The sequence below is a fragment of the Salvelinus sp. IW2-2015 genome, linkage group LG19, assembly GCF_002910315.2.
Source record: "Salvelinus sp. IW2-2015 linkage group LG19, ASM291031v2, whole genome shotgun sequence".
In the NCBI taxonomy this organism is placed as follows: domain Eukaryota; kingdom Metazoa; phylum Chordata; class Actinopteri; order Salmoniformes; family Salmonidae; genus Salvelinus; species Salvelinus sp. IW2-2015.
This window is the reverse complement of record NC_036859.1, coordinates 21,606,441-21,623,029: the sequence shown is the minus strand read 5'-3', so window position 1 is coordinate 21,623,029 and position 16,589 is coordinate 21,606,441. Positions and strand designations below refer to the sequence as shown.

General features: G+C 44.7%; 1 protein-coding gene across 8 annotated transcripts in view; it reads right to left on the bottom strand.

Annotated features, from left to right (window-relative positions):
- Positions 1-419: 419 nt before the first annotated feature.
- Positions 420-16,589, bottom strand: part of LOC111979165 (E3 ubiquitin-protein ligase RNF220) — a 53,648-nt gene continuing 37,478 nt past the window's right edge. For all 8 annotated transcript variants that reach the window (XM_024009506.2, XM_024009507.2, XM_024009508.2 and 5 more), the window contains 3 exons: positions 13,832-13,940; positions 11,521-11,595; positions 420-3,360 (listed from right to left, as the gene is read on the bottom strand). In XM_024009506.2, coding sequence (XP_023865274.1) covers positions 3,289-3,360; positions 11,521-11,595; positions 13,832-13,940 — 256 coding nt within the window. In that variant the 3' untranslated portion in view covers positions 420-3,288. The remainder of the gene's footprint in view (positions 3,361-11,520; positions 11,596-13,831; positions 13,941-16,589) is intronic.

The following is a 16,589-nucleotide window of genomic DNA, read 5'->3' as shown; positions in this document are numbered from 1 at the left end:
CAATATCCAGCAACTTCACACAGCCATTGAAGAGGAGTAGGACATTCCACAGGCCACAATCAACAGCCTGATCAACTCTATGCGAAGGAGACATGTCACGCTGGATGAGGCAAATGGTCACRCCAGATACCGACTGGTTTTCTGATCCACGCCCCTAGCTTTTCTTGAAGGTATATGTAACCATATGCATATCTGTATTACCAATCATGTGAAATCCATAGATTAGGGCCTAATTTATTTMAATYAACTGGATTTCCTTATATGAACTATAACTCATGTAAAGCTTTGAAATTGTTGCTGATTGTGTTTAGATTTTTGTTCAGTATAGATGTTTTTAATGTTAATTCATATTCAGGACCTAAAGAGAGTAATGAGCAACGAGTACAGTGAGTGATGGGATCTGTGAAGAGGCAGCACACTTCTGATTTACAATCATTTAATTAATGTCAAATGTAGTTTACAAACGGGAAAGACACGTACCATTTTCAAGAATATACAAGACACAAATTATTTGACACAATCATCTTGTGCAATTTGTCATCTTTGGGGCAGGTTGAAATAAATCTCCAGTTGAAGGAACCACAAAGTGAGAGAAGACCTTAACCCTTAACAGTGTTGTGAAGCAGATTCACACAACTTGTCTTGACACACAAGTGCAGTAAGCTCAAACATCCTATTACGGGTTCAAAGGTGCCCCACACATACTGTTGCACAGCTCTAAGTGTTCATTTGCCTATGCATGGTTACCTGTACACGTGACTACAAAGTGAAACTAGAACACAAACCTATACACACACACGTACTGTATGAATGAACAGAGGTATTGGGGGGGAAAAAATCTGTGTAACAATGTAGAATTGTTCTACAGATCCTTTGAAGTTCTACGAGCCTGTGATCATCCCTTCTAACAGGTTGCTCCAGAACATTCCTTTTACAGGAACAATAATACTTTAAAGATGTTGTATACTGCTTTTATGAAAACAAATCTGCTGTATGTCTACATTGCAGCCATCCCTATGACTCAAATAATCCTTGTAAAATAGCATCTAAATCCACAATGTAGGGAGATGATCAAAGACAATCTTAGACCTAAAAAAMCCCCCCCGCAATAAACACTAAACTGGAGACAGTTCTGAAAACGCTAGTCCGTGAAGAAAATGGATGTGAATGGAAACCAGAAGGTCTGGACTGAAATAAATATCCAACGCTTTGCATGTGATTAAAGCCATCATCTATTGTTCCCCTTCACTGAAAATGTAACATTTCTGTTCTGTACATGCGTTAATATACAGGGGTTAAAGCAACAAAATAATCCCATGACTGAAACTTCAGTCGATCTCAGATCGACTTTCTGGGGCCAATTAACCTCCCCTTTCATGTAAAAAAGTCATGACCATCATGCATTTAGGAAAAGAGGATAATTTCAGAATTTGACCAATTCCAGTCCTTTTCATTATTGGAGAAAAAATAAAGAAAAAAAGAATCTATGATGGAAATCCATCCCAGTGACAGGGAATTGAACCCTGTAATATATCTGTTGGCTTTCTGTTGGGGGTATGAATTCAGTCAGAAACCTTTCAATTCTTCTTTCTTTTTTGTCAGTTTACATTAATACAGACATCACAGGATACATTGTTTTACAACTACAAAGCACATCACCTTGCTGTGGAGAAGTGTTCAGTAACTGGGCTTGGGCAGTCATTGTGGGCTGGGACAACATGTCGGCCCACTGCGCCTTCCCTCACAGTTGGGAAGGACCTGCCTTGACGAGTTGCCAGGTTGGAAGCCTGGCTGGGTCACACAATGGAAGCAACACTCAAAAACATTTCTGGAGACGCATCTTATGAGGCTTTATCAGAGTGGAGGCCAAAACAGAAAACCTAAGTGATCAGTAATGTGATATAATCAACAGGTACGCTGGTCAACTGAGGACAAGCAGCGGAGGTGGAGGTTAACTCAACTGTGATCCCGGTTGTGATATAGAAAACAGCTGTTCATTTGACCGGCGTTGCAGTTACGTAACAATTTAAAGTCATAATTTCCCCTCGTCTAGGGTTAGAGCGATGTGAACCTTTCCATTAAAATATAAAATCAAAAAACATATACTCCTTGCTTTAKGTTTAAAACTTTGACAGCTTTTACTGTATAGTTGAAGAAAAAAATGTACACCATCTAAACCTTGAATTTCTAGTTGAGTAGTTTATTATTATTATTGTGACTTAAATCTATTCCTGTACAATGAAATACAACTTCAACCTCAAGACGACAACATCGGTTGAAAAATACAGAGGGCTTTCTTTTTCACATTGATTAAACATCACTCCCTACCCTTCCTCAAAACTCTAACTAAAAACTGGACTTTATTAATATATACTTTTGTGAGTTTGTGTGTGTGTGCGCGCGCGCATATGTGTGAATGTGTGTAAGCATGTGTGCACATATGTATACAAGTGTAAGCTCTATGTCATTTACACACAACACTGTAAACTAACATACACTATTATACATGTGCTTGCACTGATTCTTGGGATTTGGTTGACTTCACGATTTAACACCACAAAAGAAGAAGGGAAAAAAGAGTCTGAAAAGAAGAGGATCCTCTGGATGTTCTGAGGTTGTCAGTTTGGTAGAAAGCTCAGAGTTTATCGTTTTCCTTTCCCCCTTACCAGGCCTTCAAGCAGGGTGCGGCGACTGGCGGCCAGCTCAATATCTAGCATGGCTGTCCTAATGGCTTGAACCAAGATGGGCTTTCTACACACAGCGAGCAGTGATGGGGGGGAGTTACAGCACCACCTCCTCCCACCTGAACACACCTTTCAGCATGGTAAGACGATGGTGAGGCAAGCAAGTGAGGAGGGCTCCATGAGTAACACAACAGTATAAAGCTGGGTTGCCTGAGAGCTAAAGGATGAAAACACACAGAACCAGAAGTGTGAGCCAGGGTGGAGGGGATTTGACTGTGGAGTGGACCACTCACCACTAGAGGGCAGGCAGGTGGGTGGAGGAGCCAGAGAGGGGTGGTTGGTTTATTTGTCATTCTGAGAACACTCAGACATAATGGGCAACTGGGTTCGGTTCTGTTCCCAACCGGGTTGGTTGATCAATCAGTCAGTCCTCCCCTGATCGGAAGAGTCAATCAAGACATCAGTCTTGTCTCTTTAAGCTATGAGGGGGGGCTTCACAAACCCCAAAACACAAACGGTGAGAACAAATGGAAATAAAAAGAGGAAAACACGGAGGGGGGGGGGGGTTGGAGGGGGAGGCCGGTCAGGGCAGGCGTAGTCTTCTTCACAAGTAGACGCGCCTTAGATCTCCTGGCGATGTGATGGTGTTGCATTGTGGGCACAGTTTCTTATTTCCCTGTGGGAGAGAAAGAGAGAAAAAGGTCATTGTTTAGGTCACAATATGAGCAGTTAAAGGTTTGAGTAAAACAGAGAATGCTTGTCAAACAACCCTGGTGAAATGCGGTACTTAAACTGACTGACAGTACAGAAATAGTCCTGTAATAGATCAAAACAACCACATCAGTAAAGAACAGGTATAAAACCACATAAAAGAGTAGCTAACCAAACTATACTGGCATGCAGCCCACATCCAGCCACAGAGTGTAGAGACCTATGCATGCATCCCGCCAGTCAGACAGACAGCCTATAGTGGAGCACGTGAATCATTAAAGCCTGCTCATCATCCTGTTCCAGGACTCCTGCTCTGTTCTGTTCTGCTCTCTGAATCACTGCCATCTCCTATAAAGCCGTGTTGTGTGGGTGTAATTAAAAAGGCAGCGGGTGCAGAAGCTGAGAACAGGGCAAGGTAAGCTGTGTGGTCTCCTCGCGCTGTGCCAAAATAGGTGGTGGTGGTTAGAGAATGGTGGAAACCTGGTAAACAAGATTTACTAGGATTTACCATCCAAAACCACTCCCTTTTCCCGGGATAAATAACTGCAAGAAACCGGTAAATTATAATAAATGATTTATATGAACAGCATGGCGTGAAATGGAACTGTTAAATTATATGCGCTGTCTAAATCTGGATCTCAAGATGGAGCCCAGTTCACAATGCATGTAGACCTACAGTATCATCTCATCATGGTAACTGCTTTTCTTGTGACAGCTAGGCCTATGATACAGTAATATAAAGACAAAATGCGGGTCTAATTTACCCATCTCTATCTGTCTTTCTGGGGTCACCTTGTTTTTTTTAACAAGGCACACCTGTTAATTGAAATGCATTCCAGGTGACTACCTCGAAGCTGGTTGAGAGAATGCCAAGAGTGTGAAAGCTGTCAAGGCAAAGGGTGGCTACTTTGAAGAACCTCAAATATAAAATATATTTTGATTTGTTTAACACTTTTCTGGTTACTACATGATTCCATATGTGATATTTCATAGTGTTGATGTCTTCACTATTATTCTACAATGTAGAAAATAGTAAACAATTAAGAAAAACTYTGGAATTAGTAGGTGTGTCCAAACTTTTGACCTGTACTGTAGAAAATAAAATAAAATTTGCTATACTTGTAACTATGTAGGCTGCATTTGCTGCACCAGAATCACATGTTCTCTTCTGCTTTATCATGGCTTGAACGATATGCGTAATTCTAGACCAAATAATACAATACTGTAATACAGTTCACACTCAAAAAGATCAGTCTACTGGAGCTAGTTTCATGTATTTACGATAGAAAGCATATAGCTAGCTACACCTATGGGCTTTTATCTAATTCTGTCGTGGGTAATGTGCAGTAGCCTATCATATACAGTGGGGAGAACAAGTATTTGATAAGCCTGGCAAAATCGTCAGTGTTTCCTACTTACAAAGCATGTAGAGGTCTGTAATTTTTATCATAGGTACACTTCAACTGTGGAGAAGAGAATCTAAAACAAAATCCAGAAATCACATTGTATGATTTTTAAGTAATTAATTTGCATTTTATTGCATGACATAAGTATTTGATACATCAGAAAAGCAGACATAATATTTGGTACAGAAACTTAGTTTGTAATTACAGAGATCATACGTTTCCTGTAGTTCTTGACCAGGTTTGCACCACACTGCAGCAGGGATTTTGGCCCACTCCTCCATACAGACCTTCTCCAGATCCTTCAGGTTTCGGGGCTGTCGCTGGGCAATACGGACTTTCGGCTCCCTCCAAAGATTTTCTATTGGGTTCAGGTCTGAGGACTGGCTAGGCCACTCCAGGACCTTGAGATGCTCTCTACGGAGCCACTCCTTAGTTGCCCTGGCTGTGTGTTTCGGGTCGTTGTCATGCTGGAAGACCAAGCCAGACCATCTTCAATGCTCTTACTGAGGGAAGGAGGTTGTTGGTCAAGATCTCGCGTACATGGCCCCGTCCACCCTCCCCTCAATACGGTGCAGTCGTCCTGTCCTTTGCAGAAGACATCCCAAAGAATGATGTTTCCACCTCCATGCTTCACGGTTGGGATGGTGTTCTTGGGTTGTACTCATCCTTCTATTCTCCAAACACGGCGAGTGGAGTTTAGAGCAAAAAGCTCTATTTTTGTCTCATCAGCCACATGACCTTCTCCCATTCCTCCTCTGGATCATCCAGATGGTCATTGGCAAACTTCAGACGGGCCTGGACATGCGCTGGCTTGAGCAGGGGGACCTTGCGTGCGCTGCAGGATTTTAATCAATGACGGCGTAGTGTGTTACTAATGGTTTTCTTTGAGACTGTGGTCCCAGCTCTCTTCAGGTCATTGACCAGGTCCTGCCGTGTAGTTCTGGGCTGATCCCTCACATTCCTCATGATCATTGATGCCCCACGAGGTGAGATCTTGCATGGAGCCCCAGACCGAGGGTGATTGACCGTCATCTTGAACTTCTTCCATTTTCTAATAATTGTGCCAAACAGTTGTTGCCTTCTCACCAAGCTGCTTGCCTATTGTCCTGTAGCCCATCCCAGCCTTGTACAGGTCTACAATTTATCCCTGATGTCCTTACACAGCTCTCTGGTCTTGCCATTGTGGAGAGGTTGGAGTCTGTTTGATTGAGTGTGTGGACAGGTGTCTTTTATACAGGTAACGAGTTCAAACAGGTGCAGTTAATACAGGTAATGAGTGGAGAAGGAGGGCTTCTTATAAAACTAACAGGTCTGTGAGAGCCGGAATTCTTACTGTTGGTAGGTGATCAAATACTTATGTCATGCAATAAAATGCAAATTAATTACTTAAAAATCATACAATGTGATTTTCTGGATTTTGTTTTAGATTCCGTCTCTCACAGTTGAAGTGTACCTATGATAAAATGACAGACCTCTACATGCTTTGTAAGTAGGAAAACCTGCAAAATCGGCAGTGTATCAAATACTTGTTCTCCCCACTGTATGTATTGGATACGGCACAATCATTTGAGCTTTTTTAGGCTTGGGCTCATTAACTGTCATTAATGTAGGGATCATAAAATGTATTTAATACATGACTCGTCAGGCTCAGGTAGCATCAGTTTGAATTTTCAAGCTGATAAAAGCTCTAGTCAAATCCATATACACTGCTCAAAAAAATAAAGGGAACACTAAAATAATACATCCTAGATCTGAATGAATTAAATATTCTTATTAATACTTTTTTCTTTACTATAGTTGAATGTGCTGACACAAATCAAAAATTATCAATGGAAATCAAATTTATCAACCCATGGAGGTCTGGATTTGGAGTCACACTCAAAATTAAAGTGGAAAACCACACTACAGGCTGATCCAACTTTGATGTAATGTCCTTAAAACAAGTCAAAATGAGGCTCAGTAGTGTGTGTGGCTCCACGTGCCTGTAAAACCTCCTACAACGCCTGGGCATGCTCCTGATGAGGTGCGGTGGTCTCCTGAGGGATCTCTCCCAGACCTGGACTAAAGCATCCGCCAACTCCTGGACAGTCTGTGGTGCAACGTGGCGTTGGTGGATGGAGCGAGACATGATGTCTCAGATGTGCTCAATTGGATTCAGGTCTGGGGAACGGGCGGGCCAGTCCATAGCATCAATGCCTTCCTCTTGCAGGAACTGCTGACACACTCCAGCCACTGAGGTCTAGCATTGTCTTGCATTGGAGGAACCCAGGCCAACCGCACAGCATATGGTCTCACAAGGGGTCGAGGGTCTCATCTCGGTATCTAATGGCAGTCAGGCTACCTCTGGCGAGCACATGGAGGGCTGTGCGGCCCCCCAAAGAAATGCCACCCAACCATGACTGACCACCGCCAAACCGGTCATGCTGGAGGATGTTGCAGGCAGCAGAACGTTCTCCACGGCGTCTCCAGACTCTGTCATGTCTGTCACGTGCTCAGTGTGAACCTGCTTTCATCTGTGAAGAGCACAGGGCGCCAGTGCGAATTTGCCAATCTTGGTGTTCTCTGGCAAATGCCAAACGTCCTGCACGGTGTGGGGCTGTAAGCACAACCCACCTGTGGACGTCGGGCCTCATACCACCCTCATGGAGTCTGTTTCTGACCGTTTGAGCAGACACATGCACATTTGTGGCCTGCTGGAGGTCATTTTGCAGGGCTCTGGCAGTGCTCCTCCTGCTCTCTCCTTGCACAAAGGCGGAGGTAGCGGTCCTGCTGCTGGGTTGTTGCCCTCCTACGGCCTCCTCACGTCTCCTGATGTCATGGCCTGTCTCCTGGTAGCGCCTCCATGCTCTGGACACTACGCTGACAGACACAGCAAACCTTCTTGCCACAGCTCGCATTGATGTGCCATCCTGGATGAGCTGCACTACCTGAGCCACTTGTGTGTGTTGTAGACTCCGTCTCATGCTACCCTAGAGTGAAAGCACCGCCAGCATTCAAAAGTGACCAAAACATCAGCCAGGAAGCATAGGAACTGAGAAGTGGTCTGTGGTCACACCTGCAGAACCACTCCTTTATTGGGGGTGTTTTGCTAATTGCCTATAATTTCCACCTGTTGTCTATTCCATTTGCACAACAGCATGTGAACTTTATTGTCAATCAGTGTTGGCTCCTAAGTGGACAGTTTGATTTCACAGAAGTGTGATTGACTTGGAGTTACATTGTGTTGTTTAAGTGTTCCCTTTATTTTTTTGAGCAGTGTATATTAATATGCTTTATAATGCTTTTGAATGACACTTCCGGTTTTTGGCGGTAAACTGAAAAGTGATTTATTCTCGGGATGGAACATTTGTAACGGGAATATATTCAACCCTAGTGGTGGTGCCCTGTGTGGGTGGGGGAGAGAGACGGGTGTGGGCGTCTGCCGCGGCAGAGCTGCTACGCAACCTAACAATATGCAAAGTGCCAAGCATAGTCTCTACCTGAACACTCACTCTGCATCAGCCCTGGGTTCAAATATAATTTTCTTTCAAATGCTTTGAGAGTTTGATTGAGCCTGCCAAATTTCATCTAGCTGAATCTCTCACCCTACAAGGGCTGACACCAGCTCAAACACAAAAGACATGGGACATACCTGCTGTCACTGAACTCTCACGGGTCTCCTGTCACTGACCCATTAACAGGAAAGAGGAGTACGGGGAAAGTTACTGGAACCACACTGATGTGTGAGGAAGAGGTGTAGCCTACTACCTGTGTGTGTGCTCCGAGCATGAGTTAACTTCCAGCACACTGGGACCTGTGGATGTAGAGTGACAGCTACTAGCTGACTGACCTGAGATCTATCTGGAATGAACCCAGGTGATCTAGACTGACCTGAGATCTATCTGGAATGAACCCAGGTGATCTAGACTGACCTGAGATCTATCTGGAATGAACCCAGGTGATCTAGACTGACATGAGATCTATCTGGAATGAATGCAGAGGGCAAATCGTTTGAGTTACTGGACTAGGGGGCAGAGTTCATACACTGAGCCCTGACACACTCATGTGGGCTGGGTTTGCCCTGTGTGTGTGTGTGTATATGTAAGTACACAGTGTTACATCTTTCCTCGAGACAAGGGAGCATTCAGCTGTTGGCAAACAGTGGAGTCTCCATGCTGCCAGAACCAGGAATCAGGGGACCTGGACAACTCTCCCACCGAGAGTCAGGGGGCCTGGACAACTCTCCCACCGAGAGTCAGGGGGCAGCTGGGGGGCCCGGGTAGCCCTGGACAGCTCTCTCCCCCTGGTGCAAAGAGGATTTGTGGCTCCCAACAGGTCTGCTCATGTGTAGACCAATGATGACCAGGCTAAGGAGAGGGGCGGAGGGGCCTTGAGTGGAGGTGGTCTCCGTAACAGTAACATGCACTCAGAGAAACTGTTAGGGAGTCTTGGACCAAGCCCAAACTGATAAGCTCTCTTGTTATGTCTTAACAGCCTTCAGGTTCATTTCAAAAGTGAATAAAGATCGCTCTGAACTTAAATTAGTGCCTAACCACCTTGCAGACAGACAGACGAGCTACCATACCGTATCGTCTTTGTATATTGTTGTACACCTCACCCATACTCCTTTAATGACCCCCAAAAACCCCCCCCCCCCCCCTCCTCCACCCTGGCTCCAATGAGAACCAGGTTCTCCATCTCTCCCCTCTTTACACAAAGAAATTACGGCCTTTCTTGCATTTCTTCATATAAAATAAAGGAGTTACCTGATCTTAATGAGCCTGGTGTACGGTGTGGGCTTCTCACATTGCACACCAGCTGCCGCGCTCTATTAAATCCCCCAAAAAATGCCCGACGGTAACTAGATTACATGCATTTACTTTGATCAAGACGCGGGGAGCCCTGCCGCGCAATGCTTTTATTGCTGTCTTCGGGCAACATTTTAATACCCACATTAGGAACAAGCTGCTGCAGCAGGCACACATTTCTTAACCAACCCTCCGTGTTCCCCTTCTCAGCCCTTCTTCCTCCACCGCCTTTGTCTTTCACACACAGGGCTTTGTGATAATAAAAAAAACACAGCAGCGGATTTAATATATTGTATATTGGTGAAGGAGAGAGGAGGGCTAAACTGTGGCTGGGAAGCATTTTCTTATGAATTGCTTCCGTGTGTAGAAGCAAAACGTGTTAGTGGACAACACCAGCCGTTTTCCTGGTGAGAGAGAGCAGCTAAAAACAGGAGAGGAGGAGAGAGCAGAGGTCATAGTGCATCAGGAACAACAAATGCTCCCCAAAACAAAGGCTACAGCAGTGGTCCTGGAGGTTTCTCTGCCTGGCTGGGCATACCGTACTGGGCCCCCAAGAGCATCTTAAGGCTAAGTTCATCGTCAGAACCTTCGTAGGAACATCGTTAAATCTCTGAGCGGTTTTCCAAAACCATCGTTATTAAAGTTTTAGTTGAAAATGCTGGTTATTTAGCGCTTGGCCCAGACCAGTTAAGAACAGCTCAGTGTGTTTTTAGATGCCTTTTCACTCTCCCACGTCACTTCATACACAGAACATCTCCACTAAACATACAATCAAGCTGTTTACGGCTATGAAAAGCCAACTGAAAATTATTCATGATTATTATTTGACCATGCTTGTCACTTATGAACATTTTGAACATCTTGGCATAGTTCTGTTATAATCTCCACCCGGCACAGCCAGAAGAGGACTGGCCACCCCTCATAGCCTGGTTCCTCTCTAGGTTTCTTCCTAGGTTTTGGCCTTTCTAGGGAGTTCTTCCTAGCCACCGTGCTTCTACACCTGCATTGCTTGCTGTTTGGGGTTTTAGGCTGGGTTTCTGTACAGCACTTCGAGATATTAGCTGATGTACGAAGGGCTATATAAAATAAACTTGATTTGATTTGATACTATCTCTCTGGAACTGACGATAACTTGGAAACGAAGTTGACTACAAATACAACGTTGCCAATGTCTTTGCAATTGCGCAAGCGAAGGATAAAGAGGAAAACCGAGATGAACGTATAAAAAATAAAAAATTGGCCTGAAGGCTACATAGGCCTTTATATTTAAAATCATATTGAAATAAATGTCATGTTCAGACAATTAGTTTTACTGTAGGCTAAACTGTCTTGAATTTGCTTCAATATATTTCAATATGTGCAATGATGTGCCAAATTAATCTGATTTAGTGCATTATTATAGGGTAAGCATTAGAACAAGCTGCATGACTATTTGCAGCTGTAGGTGGTAATATCTCTAGGAGCTGATCCGTCATCAGTATTGTGGAATAATTAGAATGTTAAAGTAAGATTTGAATGGAGAAAGCTGATCTGAGAGCAGCACTCTCTTTCGATCCCAACAGTATCAACTCATGCTCCAACAACGCACTTAGCGACCGTTCTCTCTGCGTGGTGTTTTGGGAAACTCATGTTACATCTTCAGCTGTTGTAGGAAAGACGCATCGTTAAAAAACACTCGTAAGCCTAAGTTCCACTGCTATTGGGAAACCGGGCACTGCACAATAAAGGTTGAGGAGACCTGCCCAGGGGTTAGGTAACCACCGATTTCAGGGGGACCATTTTGTGTTACCATGTTCCTGTTGTAATGTACCAGAGAGCGAGAGAGAGTTCAGTCACTATGAAACCAGTGGCTGTAATGTGATGAAGTAGTGTTGCCATGCAACAGCAGTGTTGTGATGTGTTGTGGAGGCTGGGTTGGCATTGGGTTCTCACCAGAGTCCTGAGCCAGCATTCCTCACAGTGGACGTGCCAGCACTGGATGGAGGTGAGGGGCATCGTGTACGAGTCCTGCCACATAGGGGGGAGAGAGCGAAAGAGAGAGCATTAATATAAGAGGTTAAAGGAGAACTGTGTGGACTGACACAAATAGACAAACGCTGGTCGCAGGCACACACGGTACAACACTGGACAGGCCCTGACGAACGACGCCACCAAACCAAAGCACAGGCATGGAAGAGGGGGGTGGCCAGCCCAGCCGGGTGAGAGGGCAGGCAGGCAGAGGGGCGAGGGAGGGTGGGTAGGAAGGGAGCACAGAGAGCCTTACCCTCCGGAGCGGGAGCAGCCGTTTAATCCCGCCGCCGGCCATAACGTAGCCTCTATACAAACAGTAAATGCTGAGCGGGGGGAGGGGCTTTGAACAGCTCTCAGCAACCCGCCTCTCATTGGGCGCTGTTACCGCGAGGGCCCGCCCCGATTGGCCCAGATTCTTGTCTTCAGCCCTGTCTGTTTGGAATCTCTTCCTCTGTAGGGAAGTACAGAGGGGGCACCGCTGAGCACTAGAATGTGGCGGACTACAAAGCATGGAAAGAAACAGGTACGGACGCACTGGACACCGACACATGCATTCAAACACAACCTGGGCGGCACTACGCACTGGAGAGAAAGACCCACTAAAGTTTCTGTTGCAGCTCGTGTGATGTGTTTGAGACTTGTAGCAGGCTCTGAGCAAAATAATCAGCACCATGTACCATGTCCAACACATGTCATAGATTATCATATTACAAGCCAGAACGTTGTTTCTATGAAATGCATTGAAACAGAACAGAGAACACTGAACGTGAAGATGATGTGATGTGAAATCCAATGCATCCATTTAGTGCCCAGTTCCTTMAAGCAACAGCAGGTGGTGGTAGAGATCCATTGATAAGGACTCAGTCTGCCTGTATGGTTCTTTAACAAGTGTTCAGAGAACACAAACAGATTGCAAAACAAACTCCTGCAGAGAAAGATACTCAACTCTACTGCCTTACAAGCACACGCCATTTTGTCTTTCAAAATGAGTGATGAGGTGTTAGCAGTCAAATATGACTCTTCACCACCTTGGCTGGTGGGTTAGACTTTCAGGTTATTGCAGAGGCTATTTCCTCACCCATCTTTAAAAAAATAAAATCAAAATCCCGTCAACAAGCAGCCGTGTTCGTCAGAGCAGAAGAGGAAAAGCGTCTTCACTCCTCAGCCTGGCTGAGTGAGATTTGTGACGGGAGGAGACGACAGCAATGACAAATGAGCTTTACGCTGGTCGCTGGAGGGCAGGAGTGATCAATATGCATCTCTTCCCCTCTCCTCTCCGTCACCCCGGGGCTGGGACGACCTTTAGGAGGGACAGGCGTCAGTAATTGCTTGCTTTTCACAGAGTCAAGAGTCGTGGGGCCCGGGCCAGGGAGAAGGAGCTGCCAAAGCTGAGGAATCTGGCTTCTTCACTCTTCACTCATTCTCAAGGTGAGACTAGAAGATGGCGGGGTGGGGGTGTGTGTGGCTATGAGTGACAATGGAGGAAGTACAACCACAACACACACTCACACTTAGGAAAGGGTTGCTCAGGTATGTGGTGTTCTGTTCTTAATCCATGTTGTCTGATTCTCTCACATAGACCAGGGGAGCGGATGGCCGAGCAGTCATTTGGGACAGGACAGAATCAAATCTCCAGGAACCGGATGCATTGATGGATGTCAAATCACCATGGTGACATCAATAACCAAAGACAGAAGTTTGCTTATTGATCCCCACCAAATGATAATGAACCATCAGTTGAAATGGTCAGAAAACCCCTCAAAGCTGCCGGATGGTAATAAGCCATCCTGCAGCTGGGGATTCAGAGCTATATGACAGTTGGTGCAACAGAATCTCTCTGACACACACACACAATCAATCAATCAGGTGGAGGAGAGATGGCTGACTTTCAGGCCATGCAGGAATCACTTCAACCACCAGACAATATGTCAATACAAAGCCCATGCCTGTAAACTGCAACGCTGCATCCTAAATGGTACCCCATATACCCTATGGGCCCTAGTCAAAAGTAGTGCACTATATAGGGAATAGAGTGTCAATTAGGGCCCTAGTCAAAAGAAGTGCACTATATAGGGGATAAGGTGTTATTTGTGACACAACCAAAAGTTGTTTAAGTAGTGGATGGGCAGGTTGCCTGGGTTCAAACACTCTGATATGGCAAACATGCTTAGAGGCTGAGAGAAAAGCACACGGATGGACAGAGTGAAGGTAAAGGACTATGTTGGTTGCTTACCATGCAGATGAGACACTTATATCTGTCCCCTCGAAGGATCTGTTTCTCCAGTTCCCGGATACGAGCCTTTAGTGCTTCAAACGTGGTGGCTTTCGAGCCCTCTGTGATCCTGCAACAAACGGGAAGAGGCTTGGGTCAGGTCACAGTGACACTCAAAGAGAAAGGATGCTCACCATTACATCACGGAATCCCTTGTTTTGTCTCTATGGTAGCAGCACTGCAGGAATCCAGAGGCCAAGGTATTTGTTGGCCATTTTAATACGTAATCACTCTTAATCTTCTTCCTCAGTCCCAGGATCTGATTGCTTTGAGAGTTATTTCTCGCTGGCAAGCTTTATATTCAGTCCTTCCTTGTCAGGACACTGAGCTGTCTTTATACTGTACATGACACATCCCCATTTAACATCTGTCTATCGGTCTGTATCCTCCCAGGTCCTATCCCTACACTGACTGACCCAGGATGTACAGCTCCCTCCCCTCCTCACCTCTCAGGCCCTCCACTAAATATCCCCTGATTAATGCCCCTGCCTGGAGAATGTACGTTTAACACTGTCCTGCAGCATATGAACGAGCAATAACTAAGTCAATATGTCCGCCAGTGATTGGCTGGGACACGGCGCTGGCCAGATGTTTATGGTGATCCGCTCATTTTCCAGCCAGATGGAGCGCTGATCTACAGTATTGATTTACCATTGGACCAGCTCTCAGCGGGAGACACGCAGCCAGGCACAGCGCTCCCCCACTCCGATTACTGGCCAGTCGGAGGGCCCAGTGCCTTGGCTATCTATAGCTTAATTTATTATACTACTGGCCCTGTGTGGTTCTTCAATGAGGAGTGGATTGCCCTGAGGAACACAGAGACAGTACAGGAGTTGCGCTAGACTGACCACTGTCAACACAACGTAGTTCAACTTACCTAGCCCGATAGCTACACTGAATAAAGCATTGTTTTTGTCTTTAGATATACACACACCAATGCTGTTTTCTCATCGGAAGGTAGCATCATTTGAGTTAAGCTGAATGTGACTTCAAGAGCTTAAAATGTTCCTATGTCTGGTGTTAGTCCATTACAATACACTTGTGACTCGAGTCAACTTGAAACTCTTGTTTGACTGGACAGAGACCTTGGCAAAGGATAGCCAGAGAAGAGAGAGACCAGGCCAGTCATTCTCTCCTGTGACTCCAATCTGCAACACCATGGCCATAAAGCTTTAAAATCTCCTCTTATTAGCAGGGCGCTTGTAAAAAGGCATTTAGCCTTGATTAGCGTGCTTGCTTATAAAGAAGGCCCAGTAGCGGTGTCCTCCGTAGCCTGGTGTTTTCCCTTTAACAGCATCATAAATCCCTGTGGTGGTTTACTCAACCAACACTGTCATTGGGCGGCACTGAGTAAAACTTTTCCCTATAAAAGACCAACCCTCGTCTCCTCTCTCGCTCTCAGGCACGACGTGGTTTGACGATGAATATTAATTTAGCCGGTGATTTATAAGAAACCACATTCTAAAAGTTACTTAATTCCCTCGTGCAATAAAAGGGGGTTTTAATCTTTCTTATGTAGAGGCCTGAGCCGTTGGCGCGATGGATGGCCGATAGAATGTGGGTTTTTGTGTGCCCCTAGTTTACTACACTCTAGGCAGAGGGGACTGGATGATCTCACTGGGATGAAAATAATCAACCATTTGACGATTGTATCAGGTGGGCCAGCCCCAACCCAACCCCAGGCAGACAGGCCAGCTGGACACCAGGCATTAGCAAACTGGATTGTACCATCTATTAGTATCTATATACCACTTTCCCCAAACAGATTCAAAGTGATTTAATGTAACTATTTTTTGTCCACATTCTACACAAAATCAATGTAAAAACGATTTTTTTTTTTTTTTAACATTCTAATAAAAAATAAAACATTTTCATTAAATAAGTATTCAACCCCCGGAGTCAATACATGTTAGAATCACCTTTGGCAGTGATGACAGCTATGTGTCTTTCTGGGTTAGTCTCTAAGAGCTTTGCACAACTGGATTGTACAATATTTGCACATTATTCTGGAAATTCTTCAAGCTCTGTCAAGTTGGTTGTTGATCATTGCTAGACAGCCATTTTCACGTCGTGCCAAAGATTTTAAGATGTTTTAAGTCAAAACTGTAACTAGGCCACTTAGGAACATTCAATGTCATCTTGGTAAGCAACTCCAGTGTATATTGGGCAGTATCCATATTTTCATATCGTCATACTGTTTCAGAACCATACTGGGGTATACGCTATTACCGGAAGTGCACACAAGGGGCGCTATTTTGTTGTTTTTGCTGCAACTAAAAAGTTTGATCTTGACCACTAGCCACTTAGCTAGCAAGTTAGCAAGCCAAATGCATAGCTGGAGCCCTGAGCTGCATATAATTTATGACATCTTATATTTCTTATAATTATACTTAACTTATAAGCAGTGGCGTATTGAAAATCACACCGTCTATATTTCAAAATAGCCTATCTTCGAGAACTACAAAGAAACTGGAGTTGTGTTCAGAAAGGCACAACATACAGAACATAACAGAAAACTAAAATATTATGAGGTACTGTTTCAAAAGTTCTCCACACTGAACATACAAGAGTACCTAGTAAAAAAAAAAAAAAAAAGAGTCTGGAACCAAAGAACAGTTCATATGTGTCATCTCAGTTGAGATGCTCCCCTCTCACTGCCACAGGCTGGAAAGATCCAGAAATATAGAAAGAGAGCGAGAAAGAAAGAGCGAGGGAGAAC